This window comes from Eurytemora carolleeae, unplaced genomic scaffold (genome assembly GCF_000591075.1).
Source record: "Eurytemora carolleeae unplaced genomic scaffold, Eaff_2.0 scaffold668, whole genome shotgun sequence".
Classification (NCBI taxonomy): domain Eukaryota; kingdom Metazoa; phylum Arthropoda; class Copepoda; order Calanoida; family Temoridae; genus Eurytemora; species Eurytemora carolleeae.
The window spans coordinates 77,206-95,856 of NW_019396652.1; the positions used below are offsets into that span (position 1 = coordinate 77,206).

At 31.6% G+C, this 18,651-nt stretch overlaps 1 protein-coding gene across 1 annotated transcript; it reads left to right on the forward strand.

Moving 5' to 3' along the window:
* Positions 1-482: 482 nt before the first annotated feature.
* On the forward strand, positions 483-15,577 carry LOC111706914 (zinc metalloproteinase nas-1). The gene is made up of 13 exons (XM_023479861.1): positions 483-490; positions 1,610-1,678; positions 2,940-3,019; positions 4,093-4,173; positions 4,443-4,514; positions 5,637-5,719; positions 6,137-6,181; positions 7,202-7,258; positions 9,012-9,063; positions 9,830-9,875; positions 14,558-14,614; positions 14,971-15,061; positions 15,518-15,577. The coding sequence occupies exons 1-13, from the start codon at positions 483-485 to the stop codon at positions 15,575-15,577; spliced, it is 801 nt and encodes a 266-aa protein (XP_023335629.1).
* The last annotated feature ends 3,074 nt before the right edge of the window (positions 15,578-18,651 follow it).

An 18,651-nucleotide genomic window follows, 5' to 3' on the forward strand; every position in this document is an offset into this window, starting at 1 on the left:
ACCTTAATATTTCTAGGCTTTGTTCAATATTTAAAGGCATAGTTTAATATTTATAGATAGAGTTTCATATTTCTAGGCATAGTTTAATTTTTCTAGGCAGAGTTTATTATTTCTAGGCAAAGTAATATTTCTAGATAGAGTTTCATATTTCTGGGCATAGTTTAATATTTCTAGGTAAAGTTTAATATTTCTAGGCAGAGTCTAGGCTTAGTTCAATATTCATAAGCATAGTTTAATATTTCTAAGCAGTGGTTTAAAAATTCTAGGTATAGTTTAATATTTCTAGGCAGAGTTTAATATTTCTAGGTAGAGTTTAATATTTATATGCAGAGTTTCATATTTCTAGGGGGAGTTTAATATTTCTAGGCAGAATTGAATTTTTTTTGGCAAAGTTTAATATTTCTAGGCAGAATTTAGATTTCTAGGTAGAGTTTAATATTTCTAGGTAGAGTTGAATATATCTAGGCAGAGTTTAATATTTAATGCTAGAGTTTAATATTTCTAGTCAGAGTTTAATATTTCTAGGCAGAGTTTAATATTGTAGAAATTAATATTTCTAGGCAGAGTTTAATATTGTAGAGTTTAATATTGTAGAGTTTAATATTGTAGAGTTTAATATTTCTAGGCAGAGTTTAATATTGTAGAGTTTAATATTACCAGGCAGAGTTTCATATTTCTAGGAAGAGTTTAATATTGTAGAGTTTAATATTTCTAGATAGAGTTTAATATTGTAGAGTTTAATATTTCTAGGCAGAGTTTAATATTTCTAGGCAGAGTTTAATATTCTAGAGTTTAATATTTCTAGGCAGAGTTTAATATTCTAGATTTTAATATTTCTAGGCAGAGTTTAATATTGTAGAGTTTAATATTGCAGAGTTTAATATTTCTAGGCAGAGTTTAATATTGTAGAGCTTAATATTTCTAGGCAGAGTTCAATATTGTAGAGTTTAATATTTCTAGGTAGAGTTTAATATTGTAGAGTTTAATATTTCTAGGCAGAGTTTAATATTGTAAAGTTTAATATTTCTAGATTCCTCCATCCCTCCATCCCTATTTTTTTAATCCGTTTTTAATCTTTAAGATTTTTTTTAGTAAAAAACAACAAATAATATCCCAATAATTAGAAATTAGATCGTTGAAGACCAAAAAGTTCAAATTTGCAAAACATATTACGAGAAAAGTACATTTTAAAATCATCCTTAAATTGAAAATAATCCTACTGTACACTGTACAGCCAACACGTGACCCAGGGTCTTCACGAAAACCACTGTCTTTAAAAGATATGCAAACTTTTTAATCAATGTTTTTATGAAAATACTTATAGAAATAATTTTGGTTATTTAAACAATAAAAGTCGAATAAATTTAATGTAAGAAGATTTTTTTAGGCCGTTGATTTTGACTCGTAAACAGCAGATTTTGATTAGTAAACAGTTAATTTTAATTAGGAAACATCTAATTTTGGTTCTTAAACAGCTGATTTTGATTCTTAAACAGCTGATTTTGATTCTTAAACAGCTCATTTTATTTCGTAAGCAGTTGATTTTGAAAAGCAAAAACCCGATTTTGCTTTAGCAGCTGATTTTAATTAATAATACTGATTTTATTAGTGAGGAGCTGATCTTGAAAAGGATTTTCTCAAATATTAGCAGTGTGACAAATATAAGATTTGTTCCTAGGTAAGTGGGAAAAAAACAAATAGATATCAAATAATTGACAATCTTTTTCTATTTTACACATTGTACATCACACACAAAATATTAGATTTAAGGATTCCGGAAAATCTATTTATATTTTTAATTTTGGAAAAATTTGCCAAGTTTAGAGGGCATATAAATATCATTGCATCGTTAGTGCTGGGCCTTTTCTGTAAACAATTTTCCTAAATAAAGTTTAAAAGTCGTAATTATGTTTTCGTTTCGATTCTATTTTTTTTTTAAATCTATTATTTAAAAATTAATGCTGATCATTCTCTCATGAAATATTATTTTTATCTTAAAATTTTTTTGATTTAAACAAAATTTACAATTTTCGAGAAAAAGAAATTGGACCCATTCCTATCTGAAGAAGACATACTCGACTAAAATTAAATTTCTCTCTAACTTGAAAAGAAAATAGCAAATGTTTGTGCGGTTAAAAGGATGCTGCAAACATAATTTTAAGCGATCGTCAATTTCCGATGTCCGATGTATTTCTATATGTCCGATTCCCGAACGGTACCCTTTAAAAACTGTGGTAGATTTCATCTTTATTACAGCATGAAGAAAAAGGTTTAGTTCTGACAATTTTCTTCATTGTTTCTGGCGCAAGATATCCGCTCATCAGTTTTACAGATGAATATCAAATTAAAAATAACCAATTTTCACGGAGAAATCATTGATACCGTCACTTGAGCACTTGAGATTACTTCTATACTCTACAGTCCCTTTAATGGGCAAGACCAGTTTGATAAGATGGATGAAAACAAAACAAAAAGTATTTTAATTTCTAGTGAAACTCATAAAACTGTGGGATAGGAAAAGTCTAACAGTCAGGGCGGATACAGGGTGAGCCGTGTGGAGCAGCGGCTCACCCATGGAAAGTTACTCTCCACCTAAATTATTGTAGGGAGCTACGGAAACTCATAAAACTGTGGGATAGGAAAAGTCAGGGGCGGATACAGGGTGAGCCGTGTGGAACAACGGCTCACCCATGGAAAGTTACTCTCCACCTAAAGTATTGTAGGGAGCTACGGAAAGTTACTCTCCACCTAAAGTATTGTAGGGAGCTACGGAAAGTTACTCTCCACCTAAAGTATTGTAGGGAGCTACGGAAAGTTACTCTCCACCTAAAGTATTGTAGGGAGCTACGGAAACATGGCGAGACAATTCTGAATTAACTCACCCTATATGTAAATTTCTATATCCGCCCCTGCTAATAGTTTTATGGATCCTATTATAGGACAAGCCAGGATTCTGATTATCTTCTTATCTCTGAGGATATTGGTAAATATGGATGCGGATGCTGTTCTATTGGAGTAGGTAACCATTTACAACTCTTTCTTGTAATGATTCAAGGTTTTAAAGGATTTGATTTGAGTCTTTACCACAAACTCAAATTTTATAATCTCTATATCTTTGCAACCTTTTATATTTAAAACTTAGATTATTTGATCTGATAGAATTCATAGTTTAAAACATCTATGGGTCTACGATTGAATTCCAAAATTATAGGGATTAGAAAATTTAAGTTTGTGACAAAAACTCAATTCCGTTATCTTTAACTGAGCTGAAAACTCTTGTATAATGTATTGGATACCTTTAAACCCGATTGCTAAATCTCTGTATCCACTGTGAACACTTTTGATGTTCTTCTTAATCCTCTCTTTTGGATATCCCTGCTGAATTCAGGCCAATGAGAAAACTCTCAATGATCGTGCACAAAATTTGAAAACTTATCGGTTTCTGATCTTGGCTGTTCGGTTTCTACAATTGACACTCTGATTGGTCGCATTTTAGAAACTGTTCTGGATATTAAATTGATCTGAAGATTAATTGAAAAGAAAATCAAGCATTGATCTCAATATCCACAGTTCATTTTGTGAGGGACCTCACGAGACCCCAGGGAAGGCTTAAGGATGCTCAGAATCTAAAAAAATAATTTATTTTTGTAAAGTTGAAATAGAAGATGGGCTGGAAGCGCCCTAAAAGCCAAGTATTTTATAAATAGAAAACAATGTAAAATTTTGCGGAGGAATGAAACTTTGTCGTGATGTAAAAGGCCGTTGTATTTCAAGTGCCCCTTGACCTTTCATAAAGAGACTGGCATGTCCGATTCACAACGGTAATCTTTAAACTTTTGCCATTTCTAATTTTTCTAGCTGAACATTGATTATTTAAAATTGTGGATTCTCTATAAAGTGATTTGTAGACTTTGTCAACAACGAAGACAATCGTCTAAACTGAATACTTAGATGCGTTTACACACACATCTCACTTCTCGACGAAAACGCACAAAGGTTTCAAGGGTACCGTTGTAGATCAGACATATCCCCCTATCCATAGAGGGTCTCTTGAAATTACGCTTACAGTCCCTCTAAGGAGCTTTATTTTAGGATATTCAGAGGGGTCTGGAGCTCATGTACTAGTTCTGGCTCCAGTTTCAGAAGGAGGTTGTGGAGTTAATCATATTGGAGGTAAACTTTTATTGTGAAGATAAATTTCTTAAATTTGAGGTACATATGAAAATGGAGATGAATTTCTTAACTGGAACATTATTTTCAAGAAAGTTATTTATAAAGATTTATTCACACACAAAGATATAAACACATATATAATGCAATTTTTCATAAAGAAACTTCTTTAATGTTGGTAAATTATATAAACAACAATTAAACAACTAAAAATAAGTTTATTTTTTTCTAGGGTCACACAAAATATTCTGTTAAATAGTATATTTGTGTAGGTACACATGAAATACTGCACATTCTGGGGTTTAGTCATGTTCAAAACAGACCGGACCGATGTAATTATATAGGTATATATATTCTTTAATCAAATCAATAAGAATAACAGCATTTGTGAAAATTAGGGTTGCACATCTAGCTTAATAATTTCAAATTTTGAATCTGTATTTTTAATTTTCACAGTTAAAAGTTTTATTTTTTATTGTGAAAGAAATAGCTTAATCAATGATTAATTTAATAGGACAATATCTCTACCTTTTTTTGGAGACTTACACGGAGGGTTTCCAGTGAAAAGGGTAAATCGTTCCGGGAATGATTTTCACCGAAAAATGCGGAAATTTGGACGACTTCACGAAAATAAAGAACTTGTCTTTTTCATTTCGTTCGTTGTTTTTATCCCTAAATAGTACGCGGGTCTACATAAAAGAAAAACTTTCCTTCAGTTTTTCCTCCAACTCATTCCTTTAGTTTTGCAAGATAACGTGACGAGTTAAACCTTTGATACAGGGTGTCCCACGAAACATGACAGTATGCAAGAGGACTTGAATGTCGTCTTGATTTTTGATATAATTTGCTGCGTTTATTTGTCAACCTAATTTTAGAAGTAAATTTCTAGAGATAATAATAACAAAATTCCCCTAGTCCTGCCATTTCCAAAATGTGGTCTGCCTTTTTTGTGCTTTCAATATTGCCCGACATATAAAGAATTTCGTTCAGATTACGACAATTTTGCTTTTATTTAACAAAATTGAAATCTGAACCAAACTCTTTATATCTCCGGTAATATTGAAAGCACAAAAAACGCAGACCACTTTTTGGAAATGCAAAGACTAGGAGAATAATGTAATAATTGTTTCAAGAATCATACATGTTAAAGTAGATAGAAGACTAAATGTCACAAATAAATTCATATATCAAAGACGACTTTCAAGTCGTCTTGCTAGTGTCATGTTTCGTGGGACACCCTGTAGTATAAACTTATATTATCTAATCTAACAGAATGCAATAGTTTATAATTTCTAAGGTCTACCTCATTGGGTTGCATAGATAGATAATGGAAAATCAGAGCTTGTGGCATAGACTCATTTCCTTTATCGATTTTCTATTTAGAAAAGCACATTTGCTCTGAAAAATGTGCATTGTGTAAAGGGGTAAAGTTGTGTAAAATTTCGCCTACAGTTTCTTTAACCCAGATGTTGATACGCGGCACTTGAGCGGGTGGGGAGAATGGAGTGTCGGGCAGATTACTGAATCAGCTGATTGGTTTTCTCTCAGGTATTTAAATGACTCACAGTCTTAGAGGGACCCATAAAACTGAGGAAGAGAAAGACGACTTTTGAAAAATGTGACCTTGAAAAGTTTAATAAACAAAAATAACAGCAGTAGTGCAGTGTAAACAGACCCATTCAAGCTATACTGGTGTTTCTTTTAATTAGTTATAGGGTGTTCTATAACATCTTATGAGTTTGTGGGCTCACTGTAAAGTGTTGTCCGAACTCGGATCTTGGTCTTGCTCAAGGTGTTTTGTATGGTATGAATAATTTGTAAGGCAATGTATATTTCATTGCCTTAAATTCATTGTTGCTGGCAATTATAATACACAGTATAAGAATATTCATAACAATAATAATAAAAAAATGATGTTAATAATAATAATAATTATGATAATAATGATAATAATAATAATAATAATATCCCGTATGACTGTTCCTCATATGTTCATTATTATCAATTACAGGTTAAATTTTTTTTAAAATCATCAACTTTTAAAATGTTCGCGATATTCCAAATGTTTTGGGAAAAATAAACGAGATAATCTGTGAGAAATAAACTCAATGGTTAATTATATGTCATACGAGATATATTTTTTATCTTGTGAATTGAAATTCATATGGATTAGATGTTTTAATGAGTTCTTATTATACATTTAAACTATCTAAGAATACCAGAAGTATTGTTTAGAAATACAAAACTGTCTAGGTTTTCTTTGGAGTTCAAATGAAACGTTAGATGTAGCGCATTTCTTAATTCAATTTTTATTCTTTTCTTTCACACTTGACTATAGCCAGAGGTTGAGGGTAAAATTTACTCCATATTTCTGGTACAACTTTGTGACCTCGTAGCTCCTTGACTATAGCCAGAGGTTGAGGGTAAAATTTACTCCCTATTTCTGGTACAACTTTGTGACCTCGTAGCTCCTTTAGTTTCAATTTTACAAACAAGTTTGAGAAGGGTTAATTTGATTACATAAATTCAAAACATTTTTAATTTTCTAGAAACTCTTTCATATTCGGAGTTATGTTTGAAAATATTTAAGATTATATTGTTACGTGAAATTTATTTTAACTTGTCGTGAAACAAATCATGCTTGAGATTTACGTGATTAAACAAATCCTGCTTGAGATTTACGTGATTAAACAAATCTGAACAAATGATTAAACAAATCTGAACAAATGATTAAAGAAATCTGACAAAATGATTGAACAAATCTGACTAAATGATTAAACAAATCTGACAAAATGATTAAACAAATCTGACTAAATGATTAAACAAATCTGACTAAATGATTAAACAAATCTGACTAAATGATTAAACAAATCTGACTAAACGATTAAACAAATACAAATCTGACTAAATGATTAAACAAATCTGACTAAATGATTAAACAAATCTGAACTGTTGTTAGAACTGCTCATAACTTTGGGCTGGTCAAAACCATTTGTATTACCCATGCATTTTGATATTTCAATATTTTCAGGGCGCAGTCTGGAATAAAGATATTATGGCCAAGGTTGATAGCTTCATGGAAAATCAGGTGATTAGTTGTTTTAATTTCGTTTATTAACCCTATTACTGCTGGGGGGGGGGTTCCCAGGGTATTTTTGGAAAAGGATTATAGAGTTTTTAAAACATCTATTATCTGATATCTGATTAATCAATAATTGAAAAAATAAATGTTTAATATGTTTAATAATATTTGCAATCAAAAGTTATAATTTTGCAAAATGTATGAATTTGTATCAATTCAGTTATATCGTTTGACAGGAATTAATTCAGCTCAGTTTTACGTTGTGGTACGGCTCGGGCTTTAAGTGTTTATACTATACGTTTAGGCGAAAATATTCTCAGAACTTTTTTCTAGGAATTGATAAATACATAATTTACAAATAATATTAATTATTAACTAATTATTTATATGTATTTTTAACTTAAATAGAAATTGATGGTTTATCTTACACGGAAAAGCTTATAAAAACCAAAATTACTCTAGAACTGTTAATTTTTTGTTTTTAATGTCGAAGTAGTTTCCGAAATATGTTGAAATAAACGAGTGCTAGTAATAATAAAATATTAAAAACTGTTAATCAGGGCGCTCCGTCAATATTCTATTTCAACTTTTAATTGTTGCTCTCAATCTTTCAGCATTTTCTCTTCGATGATACAAAAACAAAAATTTAGCGGATTTACATCTTTTTTCGTGGATTTTCAAAATTTCACAAAATTCAAACTTTTTTGAAGACTACTTTTTGTAATTCTGAGCATCCATAAACTTTCCTTGGAGTCATGTCGGGTCCCACATAAAATTAGGACCCGATCGGTACAGCCGTTTTAACGTTTATTGAATTCAACCGGTCAGACAGACAGACAAGCTAATGCATACTGCATACTGCATATACTATACTAGGCTTTTAGGGGGCTCTGCGTCCATCTTTTATTTCAGTTTAAAACATTTTCTCCTTGTATACACTGTAAAACAGAACCAAAAAAGTTGGCGGAATTTATACAAAAATTCATGGATTTTCAAATTTAATGAAAATCCAATTTTGTTGGAGGCAAATTCTTGTAATTTTGATCATTCATAAACCTTCCTTGTGGGGTCCCGTGAGGTCCCACACAAAATTTGGGCCCGATGAGTTCGTCGTTTTGACGTGAATTGGATACAAACAGACAAGCAAAGTATGTATATAGATATAGCTCAGATATAGAATGTTTTTTTTTTTCTCTCATTCTTGAAGTATCTCAGAACTCATTTTATGTTTTCAGTAAGTTATAATATTTGAACAATAATGTAGACGTAACTACAAGTGACCCCTCTTTCCAGAGTGTCATGTCTAATTTACAATAGTACCCTTCAAGCCTTTGTCCGAAAAGGATATCCGGATATCCTTATTCTTATGACTAAAATATTAGTGTCTGAGACTTTATTTTGCAGTGTATTCAATTTAAAAAGGTAGCGTTGCAAATCGGATATGCCATTCAAACGGATTTAAGGGCCTGGTCCTGATCCCAGAGACGTTTGATTACAACTTGGCAGCTTATTAAACGTAAACATTTTTAATAGTTTCCTTTCCTATTTTTTGTCGGCATACGCGTTTTTAACGAAAAAGTATAAAATGACAAAATCGTAAGTTTAAAGATTGGATAGACCAAGACGTGATTGATTTCAAGTAGAAGAAACCGAATGAACCTCGCCCTGGTTAGTTCGGGGTGCATTCTGTAAAATGAGAGTCACTTGCGAATGAACTATTACGTCCATAATAGTCCCTTTAATAGCAAATTCTATCCAGGGTTGCGAATCATTCCAAAGAGGAAAATTTATGAATAGATGCTTGGTTGAAGGTAACTTTTTATATCAACAAAATTTGTCAAAGTATAAATAACACTAACACTGCTGAATAGCTGAAACATACTGACACTAGCAACACTGCTGAATAGCTGAAACATACTGACACTAGCAACACTGCTGAATAGCTGAAACATACTGACACTAGCAACACTGCTGAAAGCATGAAATATACTGACACTAGCAACACTGCTGAATAGCTGAAACATACTGACACTAGCAACACTGCTGAATAGCTGAAACATACTGACACTAGCAACACTGCTGAATAGCTGAAACATACTGACACTAGCAACACTGCTGAAAGCATGAAATATACTGACACTAGCAACACTGCTGAAAGCATGAAATATACCGACACTAGCAACACTGCTGAAAGCATGAAATATACTAACACTAGCAACACAGCTTCAAGCCTGAAACATACTGACGCTAGCAACAAAGCTTCAAGCCTGAAACATACTGACGCTAGCAACAAAGCTTCAAGTCTGAAACATACTAACACTATAAGCAACACTGCTGAAAGTATGAAACATACTGACACCAGCAACACAGCTGAAAGCATGAAACATATTGACACTAGCAACACAGCTGAAAGCCTGAAACATACTGATTTCTAATGTTAGAAACATTAGAAACATCTCACAAATCTTATTTTTGCCTATTTGAACCAATCAAACAAATGACTATTTGGAAAGACTATGAACAATATATTATAAATATCTCACAAATGATAAATTTCTCATGGGAAAAATATGTCAGGAGGGTTTACGGAAAACGGCAGAGTTATCAAGGATGGATATGAAAGGTAACCAAACATTAGAGCTTTAAAACATAATTTTAAGTGACCCTCCATATGCAAAGATGACTATGTCTGATTCACAACGGTACCCTTGAAACCTTTAAAGTTTTATCCTGTTTCCTAGCATCTGAACCAACTTATATAAAGAATTATTTTATTTTTCAAATTGTACCATTTAAAAGTTTTTGGTAATCTTAAAAACGTAGAAAATCAATAAAAAAGTTATTTAAAAGTTTTTCCAATTTACTCTATATCGTTATTTGGAAATAATATTGATGTATATATTTATATTTATATATAAATATAGTTTTTTTTTGTTTTTTTTTTGGATGTCCCATCATATCTGCAACACTGGGTTTCCTTCACACTTTAGTTCGCTCTTGACAAATGTTGTCAGAGATCAATAGACGAAAATTCGCTCACAAATTGTTTATAGGGAGTGACCGGCTATGTAAAGTAGTTGAACTGAGTATGCAGTGTTGTGGAAAACTTCTTTCGGATTCATTTAATTGCGACATATTAAAATTTTTAAAGATCTGTAAATCCTGAGTTTGAGCGCAAATTCGACGTTCAAAACTCCTATTTTGGGGGTGGATACGTTTTCAGAATTAGTTTCTTTAAATTATGTTGGAGAGCCACGGGAATGTTCTTAGCTTGGTTTGAGATTGAGTGGGTCAACTTTTAAAACGAGAATTTAGTTTCCCGGTAAAAATCGACCATTTTGGGTAAACGGCAGGAGTAGCTATGAGAACCCTGGGCAACGCTTCACAAGCCAGTTCTTAAAAGATAGAGAGTATATTCGAAAACCAATTTAAACCATTAATGTGATTTTTAGATTGATTTTTTTTCATTCTAACATTGTAATTCTGTTTATGTGTTTTTTAATAATAGTTTGAAGAAGAAGTTTATAAGGGTCAATTAAAAAAATTATTTTCACTTTTGGCCACCATGGTGGTACAAATGCTGCGGCACGTGGACTGATGATGCGTTGCACGTAGACCAATATCAAGGTGGCGCTCGGCACAATGATAAGTATCCACAAAGGAATGATTGCTCAAACTCTGTAGTTTCTTAATTCCTACATCTTTGCAACCTGGGGGTTTAAACGTTTGAGTTTAATCTCTGGCAATTTATGTAGAATTCTTAGCTTAGTGTGAGATCTTAGCGATGATGGCTAAACCCTAGCGGCAGAATTAATTTTAGGTGAAATGCCGTTATCGAGGATTTAAGACTTAATGTTTCCTGGATTCTGACGCATTTAAAGTTTGTCGCTGGAAGCTCAGTTCAGCCACTGAATTTCTAGGCTTTTTAATCGGATAACGAACACAAAAATTCCCGCCTCTGACGGATCTCGAACATCGAGGAAAATTCAAGCTGTCAAAAATGCCTAAATATCACTAGTAAATGGGACTTTTGCAAAAAAAACATATAACAAAGGATTTGATGGGTTTGACATTAAATATAAACATAAGATATAATTTCTATAGATCAGAGAAACACAAATTTGTCCTGATATTTGATTTGTATCATGTATATCTGTACTATGTAGATATTTGGAAATAATTGGGAGTATCTAATAATTGAGGTTAATTTCTTATTTTACAATTACAAATATTTCCTTTACTTATTGATTACAAATTTCTTATTTCGAATTTTTCTCTCTAATTAGTTTTTATTTAACTAATTGTACTAAAATCAAAAATCGTAATATCCTAATTCCTTAAATTATTCGTTATGATAAACATAGAATCTTAATTCAGAAATTTTGGATTAGTCTTGCCTAAACACTATTTTTAAAATCTTATATTAACTCTTCATAGAACCCAGGGTTATAACGCAAGAAAAGTTATTTCATTGGTGTACGCATCTTTTGTACTGCAGTGTGCTGTCTCTGGGCGGTAATGTAAACACAAGAATGATGTCGAAGCCTGACATGGGATCCATCTTTCACATAAATAATCAATGAAATATTCAAGTCATAGGAAATATGTGAATTATAAAAGTTATCAAAATGTAATACTTTTAACCTCCTCGGATACTAAACTAACACTGATGATGCATCTATTCTTGTTTACAAATTTCGCCCACAGAGAGCTGGTTTCAATATGTACGCAGAGTATACGCAACTGCAATTAACTTTCCTTGCATTATAACCTTGATAGAACCAAAGAATTATAATGTAAAGATCACAGACTACACAGACTGCTCATACACTCTACTTGGATAGGCTGAGCAGGCCTATAGTGTCCCGGCACGCCATGCTCCGTGGTTCCATGTATTGTTTTTGACTGACATCTCACGGCCAATTGTTGCATTCAGGGGTTTTATTTTACAACTTTTAAAGAAATACTCCAATTTTAAACATAAAACATAACGTTTATGAATATTGTCTATTTTTAAAGATATTGCATTTCCTATTCAAAGGATCCTTAAATATCCCTGAATACAGATGTCTCCTGATTGGTCGTGTACAGTACTTGTACATAATAGAACATGCTGTGGAAAATATCGCATATTATAGGTGTTAATTGATCTCTGTAACTCTCTTATCTCCGAGATAGTTGTTTAAGAGGTGTATGCATCTTTCGTACTGCAATGTACTGTCTGTCTCTGGGCGGTAAAGTAAACACAAGACAGATGTCACAGTCTGCCTACATGGGATTCATTTTCACATAAAAATGTGATGATTTCGGTGGAAAGGCATGGTGAAATGCGACAAGGGATGAAAAGCGGGTCCGAGTTTAAATTCAAGAAAAGACGATGGAAGACTGGTTTTTGGTTTTTTTCCGCGTCATTTTATGAGTTAAGTTTTTCTCTCAGTCCGACAAAAGTAAAACATTAAATTTCAAGATAAGTTTAAGTTAGCAAGCTGAGTGAATATATATTTTTCACAAGCGGACAAGGGTAAGTACTTCGCAGAGAGGGGTGCTTCTAACTCCAGACTGGACTATGCGTTTATTTGTTTGGTGTGCAACCTGTCCAGCACACAGTCTCATCGGTTGCAGGAGCACCTCTCTCTCTGGATGTACGAAAAGAGTTGTCAGTCTGTTTATAGTTAAAACCGTTCTTGGTAAACTCGGACATGCTCGAGTCCAAGGTCGCAGAAAGACATGCTTGTACATCGAATTCTTCATTTTTCGCGAAGTACCTCACAATCTCAAAAACGAAGCGAAAAATCAATGATATATTCTGGTCTTAGAAAACTTTCATGTGAATTATCAAAATTATCAAAATTAAATGCTTGTATCCTCCTCTGATACTAGAGTAACACTGATGTATCTATTCTTGTTTACAAATACCGCCCAGAAAGAACCAAGGAGAATTGAATAGAAGGAGGGGGCGATAGGGTTTCCGTACACTTTGCTGTGACGTTTTTGGACTGCTGAAGAACTAGTTTTTGCGTAACAACAATAATAAAGATTGTAAACCATAACACAAATGATAAACAGACATCTGGCATCTCTGGCGCGTTAGATGAAGATTCAACGTATACTAACTCATGTTTGTTTACATTAGATCGGCTGCCTTTGTTATTGTTGTTACGCAAAATCTAGTTCTTCAGCAGGCAAAAACATCACAGCAAAGTGTACGAAAATCCTATCGCCCCCTCCTTCTCTTAAATTCTCCTTGGAGAGAACAGGTTTCAATATGGACGCAGAGATTACCCAACAGTAAATAATTTTCCTAGCCTTATACCTGGGGTTCAACCTATCGAAAATTAAACAAGTAAAGCATTCATATACTGTTAACTTCTGGTTGGTTGTACCAGAGATTATCGAATCCACTAATGCTTATATATTTCCCTAAATATGTCAATACCCTTAAATTTAGAGGAACATTTCAGTTGTTTTACCAAATTTACCAATCAAATCACTCAAAGGGGTTCCTGAGTTATGATCAGACATCCACACAAACAGAGAGACAGACATACCCTTACAAACACCCTGACATACAAAAATACAGAGAGACACCCAAACAGAAATTCCTATTTTAAATTTTTATTTGTATTATATATATAAAGTTGAAATCACTCTTTGTCTGTCTGTTAGTTTGTCCGATCATAACTCGGAAACCCCTTGCCCGATTTGTCTCAAATTTTTATTCTTAGCTTAGTTAAGTGGGTCGAACATTTAGTTTCCCAGTAAAATCGACCAAGAGCGGGTAAATGGCGGGAGTAATTATAAATACCTTGGGCAAGGAAGGTTGGGTTTCCAAGCTAGTATATATATATTTATATTAAAGAATTTTGAATAATGAGGATCGTCATAAAGCGTGAAAAATTATGTTTAGTATATTTCTTTTTTAATAAAAAGTGAAGTTTAAAAACTGAAATATTTATATTTATATATATACTAGCATGGGATATAGTATGATTCTGTTTTAGAACAAGTTTAAAGGTTAAAGTATATATTTATATACATACAGTGATAACCAGAAAACTCTGGATTAGAAAGAAGACGACTATTAAACTTAATTTTTTACTTTAAATAGTCATTTAGTAGTGAAAAAGACTCATTTCACTTAAATAGTGATTAAATAAGTGTCTAGTAAAACTATTTGCTTTATAACAACATCAAATACACCTAAGTATTGCTATAAAGTCGTCTTCCTATTTGAGAGTTTTCTGGTTCTCACTGTATACTATCATGGGATATATATATATATAGAATCTGATTTTTTAATTTCAGATGTTTGGAGGCGTGGAATGCTAAACACAAAAAGTGTGTGGACTATATATCAAACAGGTGGAAGTGAGGGAGGGAGGGGGGAGGAGAGGGAGGGATATTATGATTAAAGAATCGACTCTGTTTGTCTATTTGTTTGTTTTAATAAACGAGCATAACTCATGAGCCCCAGGACCAATTTGCCTCAAATTTGTATCGGAGAACTTAGTAGAACCGTGGAAATATTATTAGCATGGTTTAAAGACTCTAAGTGGAAACGATCGACTTTTATTTGAAAACTCAGGCAAAGCTGGATTCCCAAGCTAGTATAAAGTTATTTTTGGGTAAATTTTATCTAAAATACTTCATATTCTTCAGCACCCCTTGCAATATAGTAAAAATTAGTTATTTTTTTATAAGTTGATTTATTTCTTCAGATATCCGACCTTCCAGCCGGTCGATCCTAATGGAAGATGTAAAAAGAACGGAATTAATAAATCTGAGAGATTATCTTTTCAACTTTCAGAGGTTCAACATTTTACTGTTATTCATTATATTTATCATTATTATTATTATCATTATTATTATTATTATTATTATTATTATTATTATTATTATTATTATTATTATTATTACTATTATTATCATTATTATTATTATTATTACTATTATTAAAATTCATTTATTCATTTATTCATTTATTCATTTATTCATTTATTCATTTATTCATTTATTCATTTATTCATTTATCTATTAATTCATTCGATTATTTTATTCAGTGATACATTTATTCATTTATTCACTAATTCGTTTTTTATGCATTCCCTTATTCCTTTATTTATTTAATTATTCATTTATTCTTTTATTAATTTATTAATTCATTTATTCATTTATTCATTTATTTATTTATTAATTTATTAATTTATTAATTTATTAATCTACTTTATTCATTTATCCATAAAATCTAATTTATTTATTTTCCAGGTTTCGAAGAGGAAGGGAAACGGTATATGTGACCCAGGGAATAATCATATAGGTCAATAAATGAAATTCTATAAATTTGTATAATTCCTGAAAACCAAAATCTCTTCTATGAGCATTCAGTCCCTTAAAAGTTTTCAGAAAATTGAGTAAAAGTCAAATTAGTTTTCTGCTCTTTTAAAAACTTGAAAATTAGTTAAAATTGGTATCCAATCCCTTCAAGGTTTTATAGATTTATAAACATTGTACAGTCATGTACATGAATGTACACATGAACATTCATGTACACATGTACATGATGTACATATGTTCAGGAATTTACACACATTTATAAATGTTCACATATTCATGAATGTTAACATGTTACATTTATATACACGTTTACATGAATGTTCACAAGTACTTGAATGTACACATTTACATAAATTTACACATGTACATGAATGATACATGCAAAAGAAAGTACAGAATTACTTGAGCGTACACAGGAATATATGCATGTACATGAATGTACACATGTTCATGAATGTACACATGTACATGAATATACACATGTTCATGAATGTGCAGATGTGCATTAATGTACACATGTACATAAATGTATACATTTCATAAATGTTAACATGTACATGAATGTACAAATGTACAAGAATGTACACTTGTACATGAATGTACACATGTACATGAATGTACACATGTACATAAATGTACATATGGACATGAATGTACACATGTACATGATTGTACACATGTACATGAATTTAGATAAATGTACATTAATGTATATGTGCATTTATATCATGTTCAAGGATGTGACTATGACGGAGGAGACTGCTGTTTACCTCAGGTAGATAGATAGATAGCTAGGTAGGTAGGTAGGTAGGTAGGTAGGTAGGTAGGTAGGTAGGTAGGTAGGTAGGTAGAAAGACATATAGATAAATAGGTAGATAGATAGATAGATAGATAGATAGATAGATAGATAGATAGATAGATAGATAGATAGATAGATAGATAGATAGATAGATATTTGGTTACCGAGTTTTGATCAAACAAACAGATACTAAATATCTAAAAATAGGTGCACTGAAGTATTTCAGAAATAGAATTAATGCTAATTCTTATACTAATCCTATACTCTCCAAAATCAATTAAGCTTCTTAAAGGGAGTGACTATTATCATCGAAAATTTGTAATCCTTTTTCATTTATTGGTTTCTGTCTCATTGTTCACAAACATTTTCTGTAGATTGTCCTGGAATTTTTATTGAAAAGACGACGTTTATTTAAAGAAATCTGCGAACAAATTTACAACAAATAAGAAATTTAATAAAATGATTAAATTGATTCTAACATTGATTTATTAAGAAAAAATTTCAATTAAAAAATATGTTCCTAAACATGTTATTTTTGTCGTCGCTTCAATAATTCAAAAAAATTTGCTCTCAAAACGTAACAACCCTAAGGGATGATTTTGAACATCGACTTTGCATAATTAAACATTATTAAAATGTTTTATATGTTTCAAAAAAAAAATTCTCCACAATACTACATTCTTAGCTCAACTACCTTACATTGTCGGTCACTCCCTTTAATCTAATTTATTTTTAATTTTGAAATTAAAATCTAATTTTATTAAAATCTAGATTATGTTTAATTGCATCTTAAAAATTGCGTAGCATAAAATATAATTTTGATAAAATGAAAATTAGGTTTATGTGTTTGAGACTTCTCTTCCTATATTTTAAATTGAAATATTGAAATATCGAAATACTTAAAATACTATTTATTTTACAGGCTCCAAACTCGGAGTGCATTGATCCCTGTGGAGTTCGATGGAAATTCTTTAATGGCACAAATAGTAATATTAATTATAATACTAATAATAATCATGATAATAATAATAATAATAGCAANTTGAATTCCTTTGAAGCAATCATCAAAGAATACTTATTGCAGGAGCAAATACAGGAATTTTTCCGGGGTTCTTAAATTTTTTTTCTTCAGGGGGACTCAAATCCCGTTGGGGCCTAAAAAACCCGGGAACAATAGAATTCATAAAGTCAAAACCAGTATGAAAGTTGTCTGATAATTAGATATTTAGTTAATGGAAATCTTAATCTTAAATCTTTGTTTTATGGACAAATTTAGTTTTTGGGGGCTTTTTTATTTGGGGCGAATTTGTGTATGGGAAATCTGGAATATTTATTTTGAGGGCAAATTTTTCTATTTAAGGGCATTTTTAAAGTATATTAAGGGGTTTATATTAATCAAAGGGTTTTTTATTGGGCGCAAAACTTCTTAATTTTGGAGTAATTACCTTAGAGTTGGGTGTATTTATAAAACATTTGGGGATAAAGATAAATTAAATCTGGGTGCATAATTATTAATATTTGGTGGTATTCTAATAAAAAAGGGGCAAATTTAAGCCTGGCGGGGCAATTTGAAAAAGAATGTGTGAGTATAATTTAAAAGATCTGTTTTGGGGGCATGTTTTAAGAAGAAAGGGGGCAAAAAAAAAGAATCGGAGCTTATATTGAAAAATAATAATAGTTTATAATAAAAATAGTAATGAGGCAACTATTTCTTTCTTTCATATTACTTCCCACCCCTAAAATATTTCCCTTTAAACCCCTGTGTTTTTAAGGGGTTTGCAGTACAGCCCCAGAGACCAGTCCCTTCTGTAAAGACCACTATTGGTACGGACCAAACAAATGTTCAGATCAATACTGCAGGTGCGAAATACTTGTGCACTGAAAAAGTCTGGAGCAATTCATTTTGAAGATTGACGGCTCTGGAAGCTGTTCATTTATTCTCCTTTAAGAAGTGAATTAAGCTTAAAGGGAGTGTTCGCGATAAATGAAAGGGGGTATAGGCTTAATGCGATAAAAAAGCGCTTTTGATCGCTACTAATCTTACTTCTATCTGTTGCGTTTATAAGGAGAAAATTGTTAAAGACGTCTCATACCGAATAACTTAGCGGCGATACAAACTGAGAAAATTGCAACATACGACTTAGACCGTAAAAAATCAATTTAATTTCAAACAAATCATTCAGATATTACAACCTATAGTCATCGATTATCTTTCGCCACATTTGTATATAGTTTATATTTTATAATATTATTTAATTAATTTGTT

Excerpts from the sequence above, each read along its gene's own strand:
- LOC111706914 (XM_023479861.1), top strand. Across the intron at positions 1,679-2,939 it reads AATATAAGATTTGTTCCTAG|GACAAGCCAGGATTCTGATT; the intron begins GTAAGTGGGAAA and ends ATCCTATTATAG. Across the intron at positions 5,720-6,136 it reads CTGATTGGTTTTCTCTCAGG|ATCCCGTATGACTGTTCCTC; the intron begins TATTTAAATGAC and ends AATAATAATAAT.